Source organism: Gobio gobio (assembly GCF_949357685.1).
Source record: "Gobio gobio genome assembly, chromosome: 8".
In the NCBI taxonomy this organism is placed as follows: Eukaryota; Metazoa; Chordata; class Actinopteri; order Cypriniformes; family Gobionidae; genus Gobio; species Gobio gobio.
The window spans coordinates 41,075,115-41,098,233 of NC_137114.1; the positions used below are offsets into that span (position 1 = coordinate 41,075,115).

Below are 23,119 nucleotides of genomic sequence, written 5' to 3' on the forward strand. Positions count from 1 at the left end.
TCAGATCTGTAATGTTTATGGTCTTTTCGGAGAGGATGAGTCATATATTGAAATCGTTAATGTGGTTGTGTCTACTGCACACTGCCGACACAGGTAATGTAACTGAACTAACACAAACATATTTCTTTATGCATGCAATTATGGAGGAAATATTAATTATTAACGTATCTCTGTTTAGCTACAGAAATTGATTTGAATAGCTTATAAAATATTAATACCTCTATCAAGCCTCTATATTGTTCATATTAATGAATATGAACGTAACTTTTTAATCAGCTGGGGAAATTCCTGACTATAAACGAATAACCATTTACATGTTGTAAAACGTTTGTGTTGTAAGAATGTACAGGGAGATTTTAGATAAGAAAACGGTGTCTCCTTAGACAATGTTTTCTCAGTTAAATCATATAATGTCCTATTCATTCAATAGAACGCTAGGGCTGTGCAATTAATCGAATTTCGATTTCGATTTCGATTTCGCCTCCCAACGATCACCAAAATAGTACAATCGAGAAAAAACGATTATTTTGCCTTGCGTTCTGAATGAAATGCGCACGCGCACATCCGCCCCTCCCGAACCCACAAATCTCTCTCAGTTCGTGAGTCTCGTGTGCATATCATCCGCTGGAATTTAAAAACTCGGCGCGAGTAAAGATGGCAGAAGGAGGGCAGTTACAGCAGCGTTTGGTGAGCAAAAAAGGCAAAACCAACTCCGTTGTCTGGGAACATTTTGGCTTCGAGGAATCAGACGATAGCAGAAATATGTTTCGTGCAAGATTTCCTACATGGTAGTGGCTGCAACGCAAGGCAACACCACGAATTTGTTTAACCACTTGAAAATTAAACAGAGTGACCTATGACAATCTAATAAAGAAACAAAAACTGACGAGAGCAGGGGAGCCGTGTAAACGTCCTTTTTTTCCTTCATATTTTTCAAATAATTCTCTCTTTGTAAACTTAATTCAATGCATGCGAGATTGCGAGTGCTGCCATATTTTCGAATATGACCAGTCGTTTTCACCGTCATCACCCGGGTTTAGTGCTTTAGGGTTTAGGTTTAGAATGAGAAGCCGCGCGCGCTGTGAGAAAATGTATCTCTGTGCACTCATCCGAGAGCGCGCACACGTCTCTCAGCGCGCAAATATTGAGTTCTCTTTCAAGTCTTGCTCTTAAACGGACAAACTCACACAAAACGTATGTCAACATGTCCATCTTGATGAGTATCTTAGCAGACATAGTCTGTATATGCCTTAAGTGAACTTTATACAGTCGATAAAGAAGACGCGAGGTCTTAAAGGGGCAGTAGCCTTTACTGCTGTCTGTTTAATGTCAAACAACAAAAGACAAGGACATCACTCACCGCTCTTGATTGAATAGCTTTTGTAAATTTAATAGGATTAATCTTTAATTTATGCACTCAAATATGCAATGTTATTTTACATTTGATACATTTCTGTACCTGAAAACTAATGTTAGACGTACATGAAAAGCATAGCCGAACCATATTGTTGATCTTATTTATTTGTGGTTATCATTTTTACGTGAATACTTTTATACTTTGATTCGAATATATGTTATATTATTTATTTTAATAGTTCAAAAAGTACAACAAATGTTACAATTTCAATTGAATTGTTGAAAGGTGTATTTTTAATAAATACAACACATTCCCAAAGTCATGTGAAATAATCGTGTTACATAATCGTGATTTCAATATTGACCAAAATAATCGTGATTATGATTTTTTCCATAATCGAGCAGCCCTATAGAACGCTTGAGCTTACTAGGGAATACCAATATGGCGGCGCGGCAGCTTCACTTTTTATAACGTCATGAGCAATCCAGTTCTCTATATAGATCAGTGAGCACAACTAACCGTTCTATATGCGAGACATAAAAAACATGACGAATTCTCTGTCCAAAAATGGCCAAAACTCATGGTGCACAGGGTCATACATACAAGAACTTATTTGTAAATTATGCGTGGCGGGCCACAGATAATGGCTGCGTCCCCAAAACCTAGGCAGCTGACTCGTTGCCTCGCTGCCTTATCAGACAATGGCAATGGAAATGAAAAAGCACAGGATTGTGGGATATCAAAGGCAGCGAAGGAAACAAATATGATAAAAAATCGATCAGATGAAGGTATCTCTGGAGACAGGAAGTGAAGCTAACATTAGATTCGGACATGCCTTGATGCCTTCCTGCCTTGAAATGTGTCCTCCGAAGGCAGCATTTTCCAGGTTTCGGATGCAGCCAATATGTTTTAATAGACAAGCTGCGGGCCGCTTGAAATTCGGACTTTAGACACCCCTGCTATAGAGTGTTGTTAAGTGGTTGCTAGACTGTTGGCTTTATATGATATTTTGGTCTGTATGGAGAATTTTTTCCACACCACAAATCGTAAGCATGTTCGCTCTCTTCAACAAATTGTACAATTTGAGGTTTTATTTGTGTTGGTAGGAGAAACAAGTGGGACGATCTATGCAATGAAGTTTAATACTTGGAGTTTGTTCAGCAGGGAGCAACAGTAATAGGTGATACTTGCACCACTAATTCCCATAGATAAAGTCTTTATTAATCTAAATCATGGGAACAGAAGCACTAAAGGTGATGGACAGCATAGGATAAAAACACCTAACCAAAACCCTTCATGTAAGTATCAAACTCTAGTATCATTGACGGCGTCTTTTAGGATTACAGAGTCACCTGCGCAGATGTTGAACAGATCTTTCTGGGAATCCTTAAATATTGCTTTATGTAAGAAAATGTGCTGTTGCTAAGAGCACTCAGTGTTGTTCTTGATTAAAGTCTTGATTACAAGAGCCGGGTCAGAATGAGTAAAGTCTGCACTGACCCAGATAATCAGCACCACAGAAAGTCAGTTAACTGTCGCTTTTACTCAAATACTCTCTCTCTCTCTTTCTTGTCCGTCCCAGAGCAGATAACTCACTTCACACTGAACTGTAAGAGTACAGGAAGCAAACACATTAAACCATCTACAAAATGCTCCAAAGGGAGCTCATATGCATCTTGCTGTGTCAGAGGATACTGCTTTTATCTTCATCAAAAAATGTCTAATTGCATTTTACTCCGTTTAAAAAAACAGCTGCATGTCGGGTTAACGCATTACAATAGAGACTTCTTGTCTCTTCCACCCTGTCTATCTGCTACAAACACACGCTGCTATGTTTTTGCATAATGTGACCAGTGAAAGTTGATATATTTAGTGTGCTAATCCATGAGAGCAGTGGGGCAGATGCTTGTCATATAGACCTCTTGTGTCCCCTGTGCAGATGACCCTTGTCTGCCCTCCCAACAGTGTGGAGGTGGTTATGTCTTCATAGTAGAACAGCTTACAATCAATCTGTCTGCATCCCTGATTTCATTGAAGAAACATAAACCTACCATTCCAGTTTATTTAAAAAGGGGTTATATCATAATTTATTTATTTAGTTAGTTAGTATAAATAAAATGTCAGAATTGACACAAGAATTGCACAAATAAAAATCATAATTAAATTCCCCTGATAAGATTATATATATATGTAAATATTAAATAAATATTTGCCTGTATATATAATTTATCTTATATATAAATATATTTTTTTTTTTATATTTTAAACATTTAAATCAGGATTAATTTTTCCCCAGCACTAAATAATATAATTATAATATAATATAATATAATTAATATAATATAATATAATATAATATAATATAATATATATAATATAATATAATATAATATAATATAATATAATATAATATAATATAATATAATATAATATAATATAATATAATATAATATAATATAATATATATAATATAATATAATATAATATAATATAATATAATATAATATAATATAATATAATATAATAATTAATATAATATAATATAATATAATTAATATAATATAATACAATATATAATTAGTGCTGGGAAAAAATGTATCGTGATTTTTATTTATATATATATAAATAAATAAAAATCCTGATTAATTTTATTTATTTATTTATTTATATATATTTATATATATATATATATATATATATATATATATATATATATATATATATATATATATATATATATATATATATATATATTTTTTTTTTTTTTTTTTTTTTTAAATATAACATTTTAATCACGATTCATTTTTCACCAGCACTAAATATAATATATAATATAATTGATATAATATAAAAACCTGTTTCATGATATATATGTGCCCTTAAAAAAATCCATCTGTGTCTCAGTAAATAAACTTCTCCCGAAAACAGTATGCGTCCTCACTGACACGACTGTTTTTACTGTGCAGCAAATGTCAGTTTTATAGAGTAATGGAAATGTGATGTCATCGTGGGAGCTCTCAGTCAAAAAAACAAAGGAAAAAAACGAGGTCATCTTTAGCAGGGCTGGCATCAGTATGGCACTCGAGCTGACTGACAGAACGGTTTTCTAGTGACTGACGCCATATGCCAAGTGTGTGCGCCAAGGCTGTATCTAAGGTAACCATGTGTGCCTCTGGAGCCTTGTGGCAGTTTAGAGATGATAAATTATGCACTGCAGACCGGACGGGCTCACATTCACTCAGCTGTACATGCAAAACTTACAAACCCAGTTTAGTTTTGAGACATACACATGATTTTTTTGGGGGATGGATCATGCTCACAGTTTGCCATGTGGTGGCCTTCATAGAGCTCAATAACAGCATATTACACTGAACATAAAGGACTATTCACAATCTAAGAAAACCCATTTTCTTGCTGTTTATTTGTATTTGACTTTGTGAGAAATACTAATAAAGTGTATATATAAAACACAGATATTTATAATATGGAACTCTGAGTATCGTTTTATGCAACACAATCCAGTGACTAACTCAAAATGTGGTGTTGCGGTGAAACATCAACGTCGGCATGTGGAAGAGCCGTGCAGGAGACCGCTCCGCCTGCCTTTCAAGAGTCAGGCTTTATGGCCACTCGCAAAAGTGCCTATAGAAAAATCAACAAACTGGAAGCTATACACCATCGTCTCCCAAAGACGGACGGATGCCGAAAATCCAATGATGCATTTTGACTGTGTCAGCATCTATTTCATAAGCACAGGGTAGATAAGCTACAACTAGCAAACATGTCATCAGTGTGGATACACTTTACTGTGACCAGAAATGATGTTAAGAGTACCAATATGTAAACCGTTCGGATGAAATATCAAGAGGTATATCGATGCAGAAGAACTCTACTACGATGAGCGGCTTAATTTATCACCTGAGAACCAAATACCCTAAACTAGTGTTGTCAAAAGTACCGACTTCAGTACAAAGTCACATATGTTAAAAATGTGATGCTTTGAGCGCTGTTGAATAGAATCGTAAACACCTCTGATTGGCCATTGTGTTCACATGCTCATCGTATATGTCTGTGATTGGCTACAATGATCAGCGCTTCAAAAACATATTATAGATATACATCAAATGACGCTATTAAAGCTCTGCGCTTACACAGATACACACAGGAGTGTTTGAAAGCAGCGTCTGTTTTTGACAACACCACCCTGAACAGCATACCAAGTTCAATTACCAGTCTCCCAAATTTAAACATATATTTACAGTTATGGTACCTAACTGTACACCCCAACTCCTAAAAATCCATCTGTTAGTAAGCATTCAAATCCATTGCTTAGCTAGGTGCAGGACCCCTCGGAAGTATCCGTTTTGAAATCTGCCACCTTTGCTCATGGAGGTTCAAATTTAGCCAGCAGACTGCAGTCAACACCACTGTCTCCTTCCTGATTCCTGCAGCGAACATGCTTTCTGTGCCGTGCCATGTTACGTGATGTTTTGCCACAGTCCTGACTCCTGACCTCGCCTCCGTATGACAGTCAGCTGCCAGAAAAGAATCAAAACCTGATGTAACACTCCCTGGAGCACATTTCTGCTTGTCATGCTAGGCAGCCTCATGCTTTTTCTCGACAGGATCCACCGGGCAGTCAAATGAGCTCAATGTGGCTGAAACGCACGTCAGATGCATCACACTCTGATGTTTTTATCGAAATGCAGACTGGCTTGACGAATGCTGTATAGATACATAACTGCCTGAACAGATGAGCCACCAGATCACGTCAAAATATCTACGTGAAAGCCAATTCACAAGACAGATGGTTCTGATATTAAGTGATGTAATGGCTGACAGTCATGTAGAACGTCAGATCTTTCTTTGCTATTTACTCTCTACAATTTGCAAATATGTCAGGACCAGGTCTGTATCAAGGGTCCTTTTTTGTTTGTCTTACTGAGTACCTTCCAAGAGAAAGCTCATTCGCGGGGATGAGGTCATTGGCATGTATTCCAGCACGTTTCATCAGCAAAAAGCCAAATAAAGTTCACTAAGTGCATACTAGAACTGCACATGCTTAGCAAATAACATACTACAGATAATCTCTGTTGGGACTATTGAAGCATAACTTTGTACGCTCAATTAGATCACCTCCTTTTCTAAGAGCAATAAACCGCCACAATGGGTAATTACAAGGGAAACAGACAAGAGCCGTTTCAGACACAAACACATATAAAACTTCACAGGGGCCTTTGTCTCAGCGGCTTCATTCTGGGCTGCAAACCGGACCAAGATGTCTACTGTTCCCTCCCACCTCTCAATAAAAGAGACAACAAACAATGGGGTTGCCATGGTAAAATCAGAGCCCTCTGCCTCAGCATGACAGCGGATTAGTCAGTGTGTCAGTTCTGCCAGAGACGTGTAGTAGCATTTCCTCCAAATGTCCTGCATTCTCACCCAAAAGCACACATTTGAATGCTTGCTAGGTGTGTTAAGATTAGATTCAGCCATCACTGTACACTGAGGAGCTCTTCTGGAAAATATTAGCCGCAGAAACTTGCAATTTACATATCATCGGAAGGCATGTAGAGGCAGCACAGTACATGACATGTACTAACAGAGACGGGGAATATTTCTTAGACGGATTCTTTATACTATGATGTGGCTTTCAAGTGGGCATCTGCAAACAAATGAGACTAGACATTTCCTCAGCGCTCACTGCACTTTACTTTGGTCTCAAGTTCATTTTTGGTGGATATGTGAAGTCAGATTATCTCACTTGGGTTTTATATTTTGTTATATAAATGTATTTACTTACCAGCCTCTCCATTTCTTGCTCTCTGAGTCGCTCTTCTCTTTGGCGTCGGTGGTACTCCAGAAGATCATCTTCATTGTCACTGATCTCCGTAATGCTGTTTTTGCGCTCCCTCATGCCTGGGTGAGGCATCCGGAGGTCCCTGTGGCCTGCTGACATCTTCCGGTGGCTTCTGGGACTGGATCGGGGCGATGACCCAGGTAGAGAACCCAGGCTGAAGGCCGGAGACAGCGAGTTCCCGAAACTGCCCTTCCGTCCACTGCCTTCCCCCATCAGTCCGGAGGTGGGTGAAGGACTACGAGCGCGCACCCCACGAGGACTGAACGGCTCCTCCGTAGGAGACCCAGCTTTCCGTCGGAGTCTGGGACTCTCTGGCACAATTCTTGGGCATGGGCTCTCTGGAGTCCGCAGGGTTCCTGGTAGAGCTCCTGGGAGCACAGGAACCCCCCTGCGGGCTATAGAGGGGCTGAGAGGGGGAAGTTCCCTCATGCTGCTCCCTTCATGGTTCCTGCGGGCCAGCCGCGGACTTTCTGGAGGCTGCAGTGTGCGAGGATGCGGGTGTGGAGGTCCACCCTGAATGATGTGGACAATGGGGTCTAAGGGGGGCTGGAAAGATCGCGAGGGTGGGGAGAGTTGGTGAGAGGGGCTGGACGTCAAGGAGCGGTCTGGATGAGGATGCTCCCGGAAAGGACTTGAGGGCTGATCCTGGAGAACAATGGCAGTTTTGGTTCTCGGACTAGATGGTGAGGAGGATGGGGATGCGGTGGAGAATTTGGGGGTGAATCTGGGGCTGCCTGGAACTGGTACCCGACTGACAGATGGGCCATCAGTCAGAGCAGTAGAGAGGGAGACTGAGGGCAGAATGTGAGTCTGTATGGGGCTGTCTGGGGTTTTAGCCACCGAGCTGTCTTGGTTCAACCCCCTACGACTTGGCTTTGGGCTTGGCGGTGCTTCCAAAAGAGCCTTTCGCTGGAGTCTGGGACTCTCAGGCACCTTTGGCCCACTGCTGCCACCGGAATAGCTGGGCAGTATGGTCCGTGGCTGAGGTATGGGCGGCTGGCTGGTGTAATTATAACTAGAAGACCTCACTGGCACAGGAGGAAGCGTGTGAAGCTGGTCCTGACAACCACTCGGCGAGGGACTTGTGTAGCTGCCACTGCTGGCGGCCGATGGGGACGAGAGTGGGGAGAAAGGAGGGGAGTTATTCTCGTAACTGGAGCCCACAGACATAGCACCAGGGCTCGTTGGGGGTGAGAGAAGGAAGCGCCCCCCTCCATTTAACATGGGGGACAGGGGAGACTGGGAGATGGGCTGACCAGAGGGCTTCTTTGACTCAGAGGAAGAGGGCTGAGGGTCATCCATGACTAATGAGTCCATAATGTCCTGAAGGTCCTTCTCAATGGAACTGACGATGGCACTGTGCTCAGGGCGCACTCTCTCGTTGGAGACCAAGTGGGATTTTGGCGCTCCCGACGGGTGGTTCCCATTGACCAGGTTCTCCGAATCTGAAGGAAAAGATAACAATCATAAGCATTTGCCACACACAAAAATCAAAAGGCCTATCTTTTAGAACAGCTCAGGTGTAGATTGATAATTGATTCATGATTAAACCGTTCCACCTTTTCAATGAATCAATGGAAATGGTTTACAAAACCAGACTGAACGATTTGTCGACAAATCACCAAATCGTTGAATTGAGAACAGTCTCTTTCAAACTATTGGGTAATGAGCACTAGGTAAGGACATTTCCGGCGTTCTGTGTTTTCACTGTTACGCTAGGAAGCGCAATGACGCATCTTCTGAAAGAGTTACTTTCAAAACACAGGAAGCAGAAACAAGCGACAGCATTTGTAAGCAGATACATAATAATGCGATCATCAACATTAAACAGCATATAAATCAAAACTGCCTAGTGTTACTGAATGAAATGTCGACCCAGGACTGCGTTGATAGAATCGATCTACTCCATCTATGTTTTGATCATCGTTCTGAATCCGATCTGGATGAAGACTTTGACAAAAACGTAGACGCTTTTATCCAAAGTGACTTACAATAAAGGAATACAGGAAGCGATCCGTCATGAAGAGGCGAAAAATCACAAAAAGTGCCTGAAATACTACGTTTTGGACATTGCTTAGATTTGTATAAGCTAGAATAGGGAGGGAATAGAGGAAAAAGCAATTTTCCCAAATTTTCCCAACTTTTTGCTCAAAATGTTGCTTTTTTAAAATGAAACTTACCCACATTCAAGTGTTGATAAATAAGAATGCATTAAGCTAGAATAAAACAGGAATAACAAAATATTTGGGGGCCATTAAGATTTTGTGAAAATGACCAAAAAATGCTAGCGGTGGCTGGAAACTTTATTAAAAAACGCTGGTGGGAAAGAGTTAAGGATTTGACTTGATGGATCAAAAAGTTACTTTTGTAAAATAGCAGTAATGTTACAAATAATACATGCCAGAAAGATGTTAATGACTGTAAATGAAAGAGTTACAGAAGTTTCAGCCAATACATGTAAATGAACTGTAGTATTGTTTAATGCAATAGCAAATAATATTTTAGTTTTTCTTTAAATAATATATCATGCAACAAACTAAACTGGGACAAATTAAATATATGTGTTGCTTACATATATCATTACTGGAACATTTTGGAGCATTTCATACTTTGTGTCAAGATGTAAAAAACGCTGAACTGGTTAACTGAAACCACCAGTTCAAAACAATCGATTCTCAATAATGAATTCCCATCTCTAGCCAGATGAACCGAACGGAGTACAGAAAACGAGAAAAGCACTTACGAGTAAGTGGATGCATTTGGCTTCTTCTCCTCACATAACCCCAACTATTATCCTCAGTACTACACCTGAGCTTTTAATGCAAGTATACCTGCAGCTCTTTTGGCACTGCGGAGATGCATTTAGTCCATTAGCCCCATTCAACAGCCTCCAAGTTTAACACTGCTGCCAAACCCACAGAAGACGAATGCTCAAGTTGAAAAAGTGGCGACCAAAAAGACTGCCAGGCTCCAGCCTGAGAGGATAAACGTCAAATGAATATGTGCTCATATAGCTAAATCACAGACAGCCCTGCTGGTAATTCAATCTATCTCTCAGGCAACTGACCATCTCCAATGGTTCATCTGCGAAAAAAAAGACAGACCTACAAAGTAAAGATGGTCATTATCTAAATTGGGGGGTTTCAAACTGTGGTCCAGGAAACCCCAGGGGGCTGCAAGGTAAAACTATGGTAACATTCTTTGTAAAGCTGCTTTGGAACAATGTCTAGTATAAAAAGCTATTCAATTCAAATACATTTGATTAAACTAAAAATAAACTAACATTAGTATAATAGTGTGGGGGTTCAACTAATTTTCTAAATAATATTTTAATAGTTTGCTTTAGCCGCAGTAGAATTAGAATACAAAGGCCAATTGTTTAATTGTGGACAACATGTTTTTATTATAAATTATAAATGGGCATGTAAACATGAAATACAGAGACCCTTTATATTCTAGGAAAGGGTGACTAAAGCAATAATCATATTTGGGGGTCCTTGGCATCACAAAAGTTTGAAAACGTCTGATTTAATCAATACTATTTAAAATAACGATTTTCCCTGTCAATTTGGCTCAAAATTATTATTTTTCATTGGACACTCCAGATGTAACACTTATCAAACTTACTGGATTTGTGCGATATATATCATTTTGAGTCACAGATTTCACAACACCCAAAACTTGATCAATCTTGCTCTTGCCAGCTCAGTGTTTGCGTTTAACCCACAAATCTCTCTGTCCTCATTACAAAACACTCTCTGTTCAAACTCCTCACAAACACTGCATACAACACAACACCCTTTCCAAGTGTTGTTTTTTTTACAGTCATCGTGGTTAAGAAATAAGTCAGAGCAGCTGACGATGCCTCTGGCTTCATTTTCCATTCATATCCCATTGAGCAAGAAACGCTTTTAAGCATGCACACACGCATAGATGATGAAGATAATAAATGAATTCTTCCATGTCACAAAATAAAACGTCAACTTGACAAGTCGCGACTAGCAAAGGATACATATGCTATACATTACAGTACGTCCGTATGCCGATCTGACACATACAGCCTATAATGATCAGTACTTACAGATGAGAACACGCCTGTGGAAACGCTAAGCCGTTGCGTTTGGTTTATAACGCATAAAACGAGCTCGGATTCAAAAGAACGGCTCCCGCATTCCGAGTCTTGACCTAGGCCAGCCGTGCCGGCCACACGGTGCCCAGCCAGGCAGGAGTAAAACGCCGCAGATGAGATATTCCAGCCGGGCTTGGTGAGCCTGGCGCCGCTACACCATCGCTGAGTCCCCCTCCCTCCCCTGTCCACGGTGCTGATGTGACTGACTGCTGGCTGCAGGGGGCGGGGCTACATTCTTAAAGCGACAGTGCACATTTTCATGATATACTCATGGACACTAATGTGGCTGTGGGTTTAAATAAAAAATGCTTCTTTTATTCTCACACAACATAAAAAAAAACTGCCAGATTATATGCAGTATATACTAGTTTTTAAATCATATAATATAATTAATATAAAATAATAATTATTTATTTGTTAAGTAGCCAAGTAATAAGTGGGATCATGTAGACGGGCGCAACTATAAAAACATATCTTAATATATTGCATTATTCTCTGAGTCATACTGAAATATCATCAAGAACGTCGAGCAGACCTGCTGTGTTAGAACGAGGCAGCCGGATATTGAGAGAATATGAAGGGAACAGTGAGGAGGGGATTGGAGAGCAGGGTGGGTGGCGAGATAAATATAGATATTGTAAAAGATACCCCTCAACTTTAAATAAGCAAAGCATGGCCAACAAAGCTGTCTGGACTGGAAAAGAGATGGAAGAGGAAATAGCTCTGGCACAGGGAAAGTGTGAAGGGGGGTTCTTTTCCTCTATAAATCAGTCTATAAACAAATATCAGATGCCAAAAGTGCATGAACAGCTTTATATATGGATCTTAAAAGGGATAGTTCAACCGAAAGTGAAAATGACCCCATGATTTACTCACCCTCAAGCCATCCTAGGTGTATATGACATTCTTCTTTCAGACGAATACAATCGGATTTATATTAAAAATGTCCTGGCTCTTCCAAGCCTTATAATGGCAGCCCAAAATCTGAAGCCCAAAAAAAGTGCATCTATCCATTATAAAAGTAATCACACAAGGCTCCGGGGGGTTAATAAAGGCCTTCTGAAGCAAATCGGTGGGTTTGTATAAGAAAAATATCCATATTTAACACGTTATAAAGTAAAATATCTAGCTTCCGGCGGGACTGCTTCCGTATTCAACTTGTGAAAAAAGTGTAACTGGCATGAAGATGACTGTTGAACTGCGAGAGGCGTTACACTTTCTTCGTAAATTGAATACTGATGGCGGTCAGCCGGAAGCGAAATATTTTACTTTATAAAGTTTTAAATATGGATATTTTTCTTATATAAACCCATCGATTCACTTCAATGCTTGGAAGAGCCAGGACATTTTTCTTTTATAACTCTGATTGTGTTCGTCTGAAAGAAGAATGTCACATACACCTAGGATAGCTTGAGGGTGAGTAAATCAAGGGATCATTATTATTTTTGGGTGAACTATCCCTTTGAGTCTGAAAAATCTTAAAGGTCCTGTTCTTCGTGATCCCATTTTTCAAACTTTAGTTAGTGTGTAATGTTGCTGTTAGAGCATAAATAATACCTGTAAAATTATAAAGCTCAAAGTTCAATGCCAAGCAAGATATTTTATTTAACAGAAGTTCCCTTTCAAAGCCTACAGTGAACGGCCGGTTTGGACTCCCTGTACATCCTGCTTTAATGACGTCAATAGAACAGTTTGTTGACTAACCTCCGCCCACAAGAATACGCAAAAAAGGGGGCGTGGTCTTGTTGCTCTCCCACGTGGAGAAGAGGAAGTGTTGCGTTCGGTTGCGTTTGTAGTGTGTTTGTCGCCATGTCATCGAGACGCTGTTATTTTCAACCCGGAGTCAAATCACCTTTGTTTGGCCTTCAGGGGCTGTACTTTGAGCGCGTTCATCTCCCCGTTATGGTAAGAGGCGTGACCTTTCCGGGCAACGTTCGCTAAGCTGCTGTCGATTCACAACCCGGGAACCGCTGGCACAATCAGAACTCGTTATGTATTTCTGAAGGAGGGACTTCATAGAATAAGGAAATCTTCAAGCCGTTTTTAGGACAGTGAAAACAGTGGTATACAGATCAGTAAATTGTGTGAAAATACTGTTTTTTTACACGCGAAACATGAACACATGTTATATTGCACACTGTAAACACAATCAAAGCTTCAAAAAAACAGGAAAAACGGGACTTTTAATTCTTTTAGCTATGTGTATTGTTATATATAATTTAGACACTGGGGAAATAAAAAATAAAAAAAGGGTGAAATCATAATACAAAAGAGAATGTGGCATCTCTGACATATTACTCATTCATATAGATGTGTTTTACGCATGTACATTTGCAAGAAAAAGAATGTGAACCGCTTGCAGAATCTGTGAAAATGTGAATAATTTTAACAACATAAGAAGGAACACACAACATGCGTTATATCTTTTATTTAGTGCTGTCCCGAATACGAAATTTTACATAAAATATTTTTTACATATAGTCCACAAGACAAAAAAAATAGCAGAATTTATTAAAATGACCCATTCAAAAGTTTACACACCCTTGCATTCTCAATACTGTGTGTCGTACCCTGGATGATCCACGGTGGGGTTTTTTTGTTTTGTGATGGTTGTTCTTGAGTCCCTTGTTTGTCTTGAGCAGTTAAACTGGCCAAAGTTCTTCAGAAAAATCCTTCAGGTCCTGCACATTCTTCAGTTTTCCAGCATCTTTTGCATATTTGAACCCTCTCCAGCAGGGACTGTATGATTTTAAGATCCATCTTTTCACACTGAGGACAATTGAGGGACTCAAATACAACTACTTAAAAAGGTTCAAACATTCACTGATGCTTCAGAAGGAAACCCCCATGCATTAAGAGTGGGTGAAAACTTTTGAACAGGATGAAGAGGTCTAATTTTTTCTTATTTTGTTTAAATATCAATTTGTTTCATCTAGTACTGCCCTTCGTAAGCAACAGAAGATACTTACATGTTTCCCAGAAGACAAATTAAAAAAAATTTACCTTCAAATTCATTAAGTTTTCACCCTCAGCTCCTAATGCATTGTGTTTCCTTCTGGAGCATCAGTGAATGTTTGAACCTTTTTTAGTAGTTGTGTTTGAGTCCCTCAGTTGTCCTCCGTGTGAAAAGATGGATCTCAAAATCATACAGTCCCTGCTGGAGAGAGTTCACTTATGCAAAAGATGCTGGAAAACTGAAGAATTTGCAGGATCTGGAGGATTTTTCTGAAGAACATTGGGCAGTTTAACTGCTCAAGACAAACAAGGGACTCAAGAACAACCATCACAAAACAAAAGAACAGCCGTGGATCATCCATGGAACGACACACAGTATCAAGAATCAAGGGTGTGTAAACTTTTGAACAGGGTTATTTTAATAAATTCAGCTGTTTGTTTTTTTTGTCTTGTGGACTATAACATTTCTTATGTCAAATATCGTATTCAGGACAGTACTAAATAAAAAATAACATGCATTGTGTATGATCGCTCTTATTTTGTTAAAACGATTCACATTTTCACAGATTCTGCAAGCGGTTCACATACTTTTTCTTGCAACTGTATCATGTAAAAAAAAAAACCCCCAGAGAAACAAGCCATATTTGTAAGTTGAATGTATGTTGTTTACAAAAAGAATGTCTTTCGTGGTGGAGAGAATTTATTACCAGCACAGGAATTGCACTGCACCAGCTGTGTTTATATGCTATACGTGTCCTTTTCTGCCACACAACAGGAAAAGTCAGGAAAACAACTCGGTACATATTATAAATGATCCGTTTAAACATTGGCTGCTGTGTAGCACTGTGAGTGGGAGTGGAAGATGTAGAGCGCTCTGTCAGGAGACCCACAGGAATGAGTTTCTCATAAAAGTTGCATGGTGCAACTCGGCATCGAGGCAGGCTTGCATTGCTAACAGTTTGAAACGGAAATGCAGTAAGGCCCAGCTGAAAGCCGCTACCTGTGCTACTGAAACAAACCTTGCCATTCAGCCACGTGGCACCACCCTGTAAGTCTGCATGAATGAGCCATGTGTAAATCTGCATCTGTTTCTTATACTGTCGCACAGCAAAAAAGGCTTGTTTCCCTGCTTTGTTTTTGAACATGCTACATACGTAAAACACATCTATATGAATGAGTAATATAAAAGAGACGCCACATTCTCAGTACACAAATAACATTGAGGCTCTGAAGGAATGTTTTTTTTCCACCCACAAATGACGTTCTACACAACACAGGCTTTGAGGTAAGCCGTGTTAGATAATTCATGCCACAGACTTAGTGTGTGATATTGCATTACCTGTGTGGGCCCAGTTTTTCACACTGGCTTTCTGTCCTCCCTCAGGCATCATGCTTTTCATTCGGAAAGCCTCCTCGGGGTGGTTGAAGCGGAAGAATGCGGACTGGCCGAAACACAGCATACAGCCTGCACACAAACCAAAACAACTATTAATAAAGTTGAGAATGAAAGTGTATAACACTTTACATCTAACGTATGCCCGAAGAAAGGGATCCTAGCAGTTTTAGACCAGTTTTGTACCGCAGTGTGAGAGGTACAGAGGGGGGAAAGGAATATTTGCCACCGTTTTACATGAACAAGCAGAAACATCTCACACTTTGGTGTCGGATCAGACTCCTGGCTTGCTGAGTGAGGGGAAAAATAGACAAGCCAAACACTGGTAGGGTAGAAAGTTAAGTCAACATGAGATGTAAATTAACCCCATTTACTGGTCTTATAATGAATTATATCTTTCTTTCTTTTTAATGATGTCACCAAGCCCTCTTATTTTTGAGCTAACCCCAAAACAAAACAAAAATGAAGGAAAAAACAAAACAAAAAACCAAACTAAAACCAACCAAACCAAACCAATTCAAAACAAACCAAAAACCAAACCCAACAAAACACACAAAACAAAAATAAAGCGGAGAAAAACAAAACAAAAACACCAAACCAAAACCAACCAAACCAAACCAATTCAAAACAAAATAAAAACCAAACCGAACACAACTCAACACACAAAACAAAAATGAAGCAGAGAAAAACAAAACAAAAAACCAAACCAAACCAAATTCAAAACAAAACAAAAATGAAGCAAAAATAAAATAAAAACCAAACACAACACAACACACAAAACAAAAATGAAGCAGAGAAAAACTAAACAAAAAACTAAACCAAACCAATTCAAAACAAACCAAAACAAGGCAAACAAAGCAAAAAAAAATGAAGCAAAAAAACAAACCCAACACAACAAAACACACAAAACAAAAATGAAGCGGAGAAAAAAACAAAAAAAAAAAACAAACCAAAACCAACCAAACCAAACCAAAACAATTCGAAACAAAACAAAACAAAAATGAAGCAAAAAACAAAACAAAAACCAAACCCAACCCAACACACAAAACACAACAAAAACCAACCAAACCAAACCAATTCAAAACAACACACAAAACAAAAATGAAGCAGACAAAAACAAAACTAAAAACTAAACCAAACCAATTCAAAACAAACCAAAACAAGGCAAACAAAACACACAAAACAAAAATGAAGTGGAGAAAAACAAAACAAAACAAAAAAACAAAGCAAACCAAACCAATTCAAAACAAAACAAAAATGAAGCAAAAAATAAAACAAAACAAAAATGAAGCAGAGAAAAACAAAACAACAAACTAAACCAAACCAAACCAATTCAAAACAAACCCAACCAAACCAAAACAAGGCAAACAAATGAAGCAAAAAACAAAACAAAAACCAAACCCAACGCGACACACAAAACAAAACAAAAATTGAAACAAAAAAGAAATCAAACCAAACCAAACCAAAACAAGGTAAAACAAAGCAAAACAAAACAATGCAAAACAAAACAAAAATGAAGCACAAAAACAAAACAAAACAAAAATAAAGCCAAAAAAAAAGCAAAACAAAAAAATGAATAAAACCAACTGAAGGGAAAATCAAACAAACAGCATCATCAAAACCACTTTTGCTATATAAATCTGCCTGAGCTATTCTGGTCAATCACAGTATTTATTCAAGGCAGGTAAAGGTCTCATGGAAACCTTTCCAGCCGTAGCAGATGTGTGATGAATGCGGAGTGCCAGATGCCCTTTTGTTCCAGGCAGAACATTTGATTACCCCTCAGGTTCTGACAGGACAAGGTACGATTAGAGCACACAATGAAAACTAAGAACCGCTCAAGTAAAGTAAATCGTGTAGGCCTTTACTTATTCTCACAGCGACGACGTGTTTTCTATCATGTCATTAGTGAATAATAGAAGAAGGAATGTTAACGGATGGTGGCTGTTGACATTAAAAGGCTCGTCTTGACATGCTCTACTTGCACATTCAAAGTCAACTAGCGGAAAATAAACAAGAAAATCATAATGCACAAAACAGAAAGTTACAGTAGTGCTTTAATAAACAGACTTGTTTACATGCCTGCTCTGAAAATACAGCAGTTTATTGAGGTCTGTAGTGTAAACCACATCAGCCAGATGTTGTATCCTATAGGTCCTGTTTTGGTCCTTGTCGAAATCATATTTGAGTGTTTTTACAGACACTAACTGTGGCATCCGCTGCATCAGCACGAACGGCTCTGAACAGCTACATCATTATTGACAAGCAGCACCGGCAGAGAACACACCGGCAGGCAGCCGCTCCACTGCCTTCCTCTTTTACCCTACAAGCATCATGCTCAAATTGTGATTGTACAAATGTGCCATTAAAAATGTCCTTCAGTAATGTGGTAAATGTGTGCTTGTGATGGCAGGCGAGCGGGAGCACCTCATCTGCATTCTGCACTGCTGGGAGAGGACAGGTTGCAAAACTCGAAAATTACAGTGAGCAAGATATTCACCCAAAACACATCACGTTCCATTAGATCAGAGCCTCCGGACATGGTTTAACAAAGGCCAAATCCTTTCTTTCTTCCCTCTTTTTCTTCTTTCCTTCCCTCCTTCCTTCCTTTATGTATATATCTTCCTCACTTCCTTTCCTCCTTCCTTCCGTCCCTATTTCCTTCCCTCCCTCATGTATATATCTTCCATCCTTCATATACATTTCCCCTCCTCCTTTCCTTCCTTCCTTCCTTCATATACTTTTCCCTGCTTTCTTCATTCCTTCCTTCCCTCCTTAATTCCTTTATGTATGTCTTCCTTCCTTTGTCTTCCTCGCTTCCTTCCCTCCGTAATGTATATATCTTCCTTCCTTCCTTTCTTTCTTTCCTTTCTTCCTTCCTTCCCTCCGTTCCTCCTTCATTCCTTCTCTATTTCCTTCCCTCCCTCACTCCTTCCTTCCTTCCTTTACATTTCACTTCATTCCTTCCTTACTTCCCTCCTTTGGATATATTCTTCATTCCTTCAATCATTCTTTCCTTTGTGTATATCCTTTATTCCTTCCTTCCTTCCCTCCTTCCTTCCTTCTTTCCTTTGTGTATATCCTTTATTCCTTCCTTCCTTCACTCCTATATTCCTTCCTTTCTTCCTTTCCTCCCTCCCTCCTTTCCTCCTTCCTTCACTCTTTCCTTTCTTCCCTCCCTCACTCCTTTATTTCCTTCTTCATGTATACATGTTCCTTCCTTCCTATATATTTCCCTCCTTCGTTCCTTCCTTCTTTCCCTCGAGTATATCCTTCATTCCTTACATCTTTCTTTCCTTTGTGTATATCCTTCATTCCTTCCTTCCTTCCCTCCTATATTCCTTCCTTCCTTCCCTCCTTCCTTCACTCTTTCCTTTCTTCCCTCCCTCCCTCACTCCTTTCTTTCCTCCTTCATGTATATATGTTCCTTCCTTCCTATATATTTCCCTCCTTCATTCCTTCCTTCTTTCCCTGGTGTATATCCTTCATTCCCTCCATTCTTCTTTCCTTTGTGTATATACTTCATTCCTTCCTTCCTTCCCTCCTATATTCCTTCCTTCCTTTCGAGAGCCTCCTATTCTATCAGTCCGTCTGCCCATCCATCCATCCATCCATCCATCCATCTATCTATCTATCTGGGCCTCAAAATAACCCAAAACAACATTGAATGAAATAAACAATCATATAGAGCAGGACAGGAGAGCCCAGCATTGTCATATGTGAGCTTCACTGATCCACCATGAGGGGAACCAGCAGTAAGCACGGCATGCAGAGCTCAAATGAGCTCCAGAACACAGCTCAGACTGCAATTCAATCAATACACAGCAGGGGAAAAAAAGTTAGTGCACACACACATACACACTGCAAACTGTGGACACACACACCCGGAGCAGTGGGCACTAGGCAGCCATTTTTGCTGTGGCACCCGGGGTGCGATTATAGGGGTTATAGTTGCCTTGCTCAAGGGCACCTCAGTCATTTCCTGCCGGTATTGAGATTCAAACCTTCGGGTTTCCAGGCGGACTCTCTAACCATTAGTCCACGTCTGCCCCGTGACTGTAAAAAAATAGCGTCTTTGCCCTTAAAGGGTTAGTTCACCCAAAAATGAAAATTCTGTCATTAATTACTCACCCTCATGTCGTTCGACTCCCGTAAGACCTCCGTTCATCTTCAGAACACAAATGAAGATATTTTAGTTGAAAGCTGATGGCTGAGAAAGGCTTCAGATAGGCCTCCATTGGCATTCAGTACATTTACACTCCCAAGACCCAGAAAAGGCACTTAAAACGTCGTTACAAAGTCCATCTCACCACAGTGGCTCTACAATAATTTCACGATGCGACGACAATAGTTTTTGTGCGCAAAAAAAAAATCAAAATAACACCTTTATCCAGCTTGTTATTGTCTTCCGTGTGTGCCTCCACGACGCATGCGCGAGAATATGACGTAGATCCGGCGTTCGGGAATCCATGAAATGCACACTTTAACCCCATTTTGAGAACTACACTGAGACCTAAAGCACGATCAATGTAGAATCCAACAGCTTAGACACGCGCGCCTTACTCTGCTTGCAAACAAATCGCTTCTGGGTCATGTGTCCGAATGCCGGATCTGCGTCATATTCTCGCGCATGCGTCGTGGAGGCACACACGGAAGACAATAACAAGCTGGATAAAGGTGTTATTTTGATTTTTTTTTGCGCACAAAAACTATTGTCGTCGCATCGTAAAATTATTGTAGAGCCACTGTGGTGAGATGGACTTTGTAACGACGTTTTTAGTGCCTTTTATGGGTCTTGGGAGTATAAATGTACTGAATGCCAATGGAAGCCTATCTGAAGCCTTTCTCAGCCATCAGCTTTCAACAAAACTATCTTCATTTGTGTTCTGAAGATGAACGGAGGTCTTACGGGTGTCGAACGACATGAGGGTGAGTAATTAATGACAGAATTTTCATTTTTGGGTGAACTAACCCTTTAAGATCTAACCAGGAACTATTAAAACCATCATTACTATTCAGGCATATTTCAGCTGTATTTATGTATATATCAGTTCACTTTTATCATCATGAAGAGAAAAAATCCAACAGGAAGTGGTTGAGCACTATTGTAAGCTTTCTGTCAGTGCAACATTTCACAGAAACACATTGTTCCTATCACGCAGAGAACAGTGTGATATCAAATATAATGTCTGTCTTTATGTGCGGCAGAAAGTGAAAAGGTCTGCATTTAATATAGTCCTGGCATGCAGGAAATGATTGATGGTCTAATACCAACAGTAAAACAGGAGGTAAGAAATTCCCATGGTGTCTTTCATACTGAGAACAGTACAGCAATATTAAATAAGGTAATGAGATACAAACACTGAATGTCTCACGAAGAAGAAATATAGCTGGCAGCAAAAGACCAACCAGCATTTCAGCACTTTGGGTGTCAGTAAAAATCACTGAAAAGCCATTAGATATTTTCAGATTGGCCACTACAGTGCCACAAAGGTTGATGGATTTACCCACGATGCTAAGTGAAGAGTCTGAAAGTAGATTTATGAAGTGCAGCGATGGAGGGTAATCTACAACACTACAGCACACAAGGGAAAATACGGGAGCCAAGAATCACACCTGCTGAGAAGGGAATCTATCTATCGATCTACGCTCCCGCCGCCGTGCGTTTCAGACGTGCTGCCAACCTCTACTGAATGCTGCCCAATTACAATTACAATTTTTTGTCTTGAAAGGAGTGTTCTCAGACGTCAAGCCCACAAACCACCCACAGTCACAGATGATTCTGTTCTGAAGTGGGCACTGAGTTCGAAAATGCAATAGGGGTAAAATCCAAAGCTAAATGCGGCAGTGTTTTCCCTGCTATCTGTTTATAGATGGCCTCTCTCAGTCATTATGGATACTTTTAACACGGATATTTTTGGTGGAAGTCAAGGAGATGTTATGGATTACTATATATAATATCAGCCCACTGTGGCACTGCCCCTCGCGCAGATATGAATGTGTGATCATGGTGCTTTCAATAAGGCCTTTTTACCTATTTTTAAACAGAGAAAAGATGTGTAAAAATGTGTACCTTTAGGGGTATAACAGCATGGGGCAATACCCTCAAAAGGACATATTTGTGCCTTTTTTACCATAAATATTAAACGGGTTGGTTCACTCAAAAATCAAAATGACCCCATGATTTACTCACCCTCAAGCCATCCTAGGTGTATATGACATTCTTCTTTCAGACGAATAAAATCAGAGTTTTATTCAAAAATGTCCTGGCTCTACCAAGCTTTATAATGGCAGCCCAAAATTTGAAGCCCAAAAAAAGTGCATCCATCCATTATAAAAGTAATCCACACGGCTCCGGGGTGTTAATAAAGGCCTTCTGAAGCAAATTGATGGGTTTGTGTAATAAAAAAATCCATATTTAACATGTTATAAAGTAAAATATAGCTTCCGGCGGACCAACTTCCGTATTAAATTTATGAAAATAGCATAACTGGCGTGAAGCAAGCGTTTTGAACTGCGAGAGGCATTACACTTTTTCCATAAGTTGAATACGGAAGGTGGTCCGCCAGAAGCTAGATATTTTACTTTATAAAGTTTTAAATATGGATATTTTTCTTATACAAACCCATCGATTCACTTCAATGCTTGGAAGAGCCAGGACATTTTTTTATATACCTCTTCTGAAAGAAGAATGTCATATACACTTAGGATAGCTTGAGGATGAGTAAATCATGGGATAATTTTCATTTTTGGGTGAACTATCCCTTTAAGATTTGCATTTGTACTCTAAGGTACTGATATGCACCTTTAAGGAGTAAAAAAAGTACAAAGATGTAATTTTAAGGGTACTGCCCCAGTGTCAAGCTGTTACCCCTAAAGGTACAATTGTTACACTGTGAAGTAACTTAGTAGGCCTACAAATACTTCATTATTACACTAAAGTACAGTTGTTGGAAATTTAAGTATACATTTTGTGACTGACTTTTACTAAACATTTTACGTCACTGTATTTTAAAGAGAACATTGATTATTTTACTCCAATACATTTATCCAGACATTTTCCAAGAAAATAACATCTTTAGGGATTGATCAATATCCAGTGAACCTTTTGTTCAATTCGGTTATTCTGAATCAGCACTTTTTTGAGATCTCCCTTAAGCGCCAGCTTATATCTATTATTAATATATATATTTTTGGTTTTGGAGCGTTTGTGCGCTGCCAAAGAGCATTTGATCGATTAAGTACCTTTGAATCCTTAAAAAGAGGTCTAAATTATTACTTTTTTTCTGAGTATTACCTTTCCTGTAGTGTGTAATATGCTGTTTGTGAATGTAGAAGGTCTGCAAAGTTTTAGTCTATTGAAGTTTTAGTCAAAGCTATTGCCTTCTGACAGAAATAATTGAAATGTGACGTCAGAGATTCCAG

At 39.3% G+C, this 23,119-nt stretch overlaps 1 protein-coding gene across 20 annotated transcripts in view; it reads right to left on the reverse strand.

Moving 5' to 3' along the window:
• phldb1b (pleckstrin homology-like domain, family B, member 1b) overlaps positions 1-23,119 on the reverse strand; it is a 118,699-nt gene that overhangs the window by 60,257 nt on the left and 35,323 nt on the right. For 19 of the 20 annotated variants that reach the window (XM_079823920.1, XM_079823919.1, XM_079823918.1 and 16 more), the window contains 2 exons: positions 15,641-15,766; positions 7,161-8,662 (listed from right to left, as the gene is read on the reverse strand). In XM_079823920.1, coding sequence (XP_079680046.1) covers positions 7,161-8,662; positions 15,641-15,766 — 1,628 coding nt within the window. Of the gene's footprint in view, positions 1-7,160; positions 8,663-11,298; positions 11,436-15,640; positions 15,767-23,119 lie in introns of those variants that run through there. The other variant, XM_079823917.1, reaches the window with a different exon arrangement.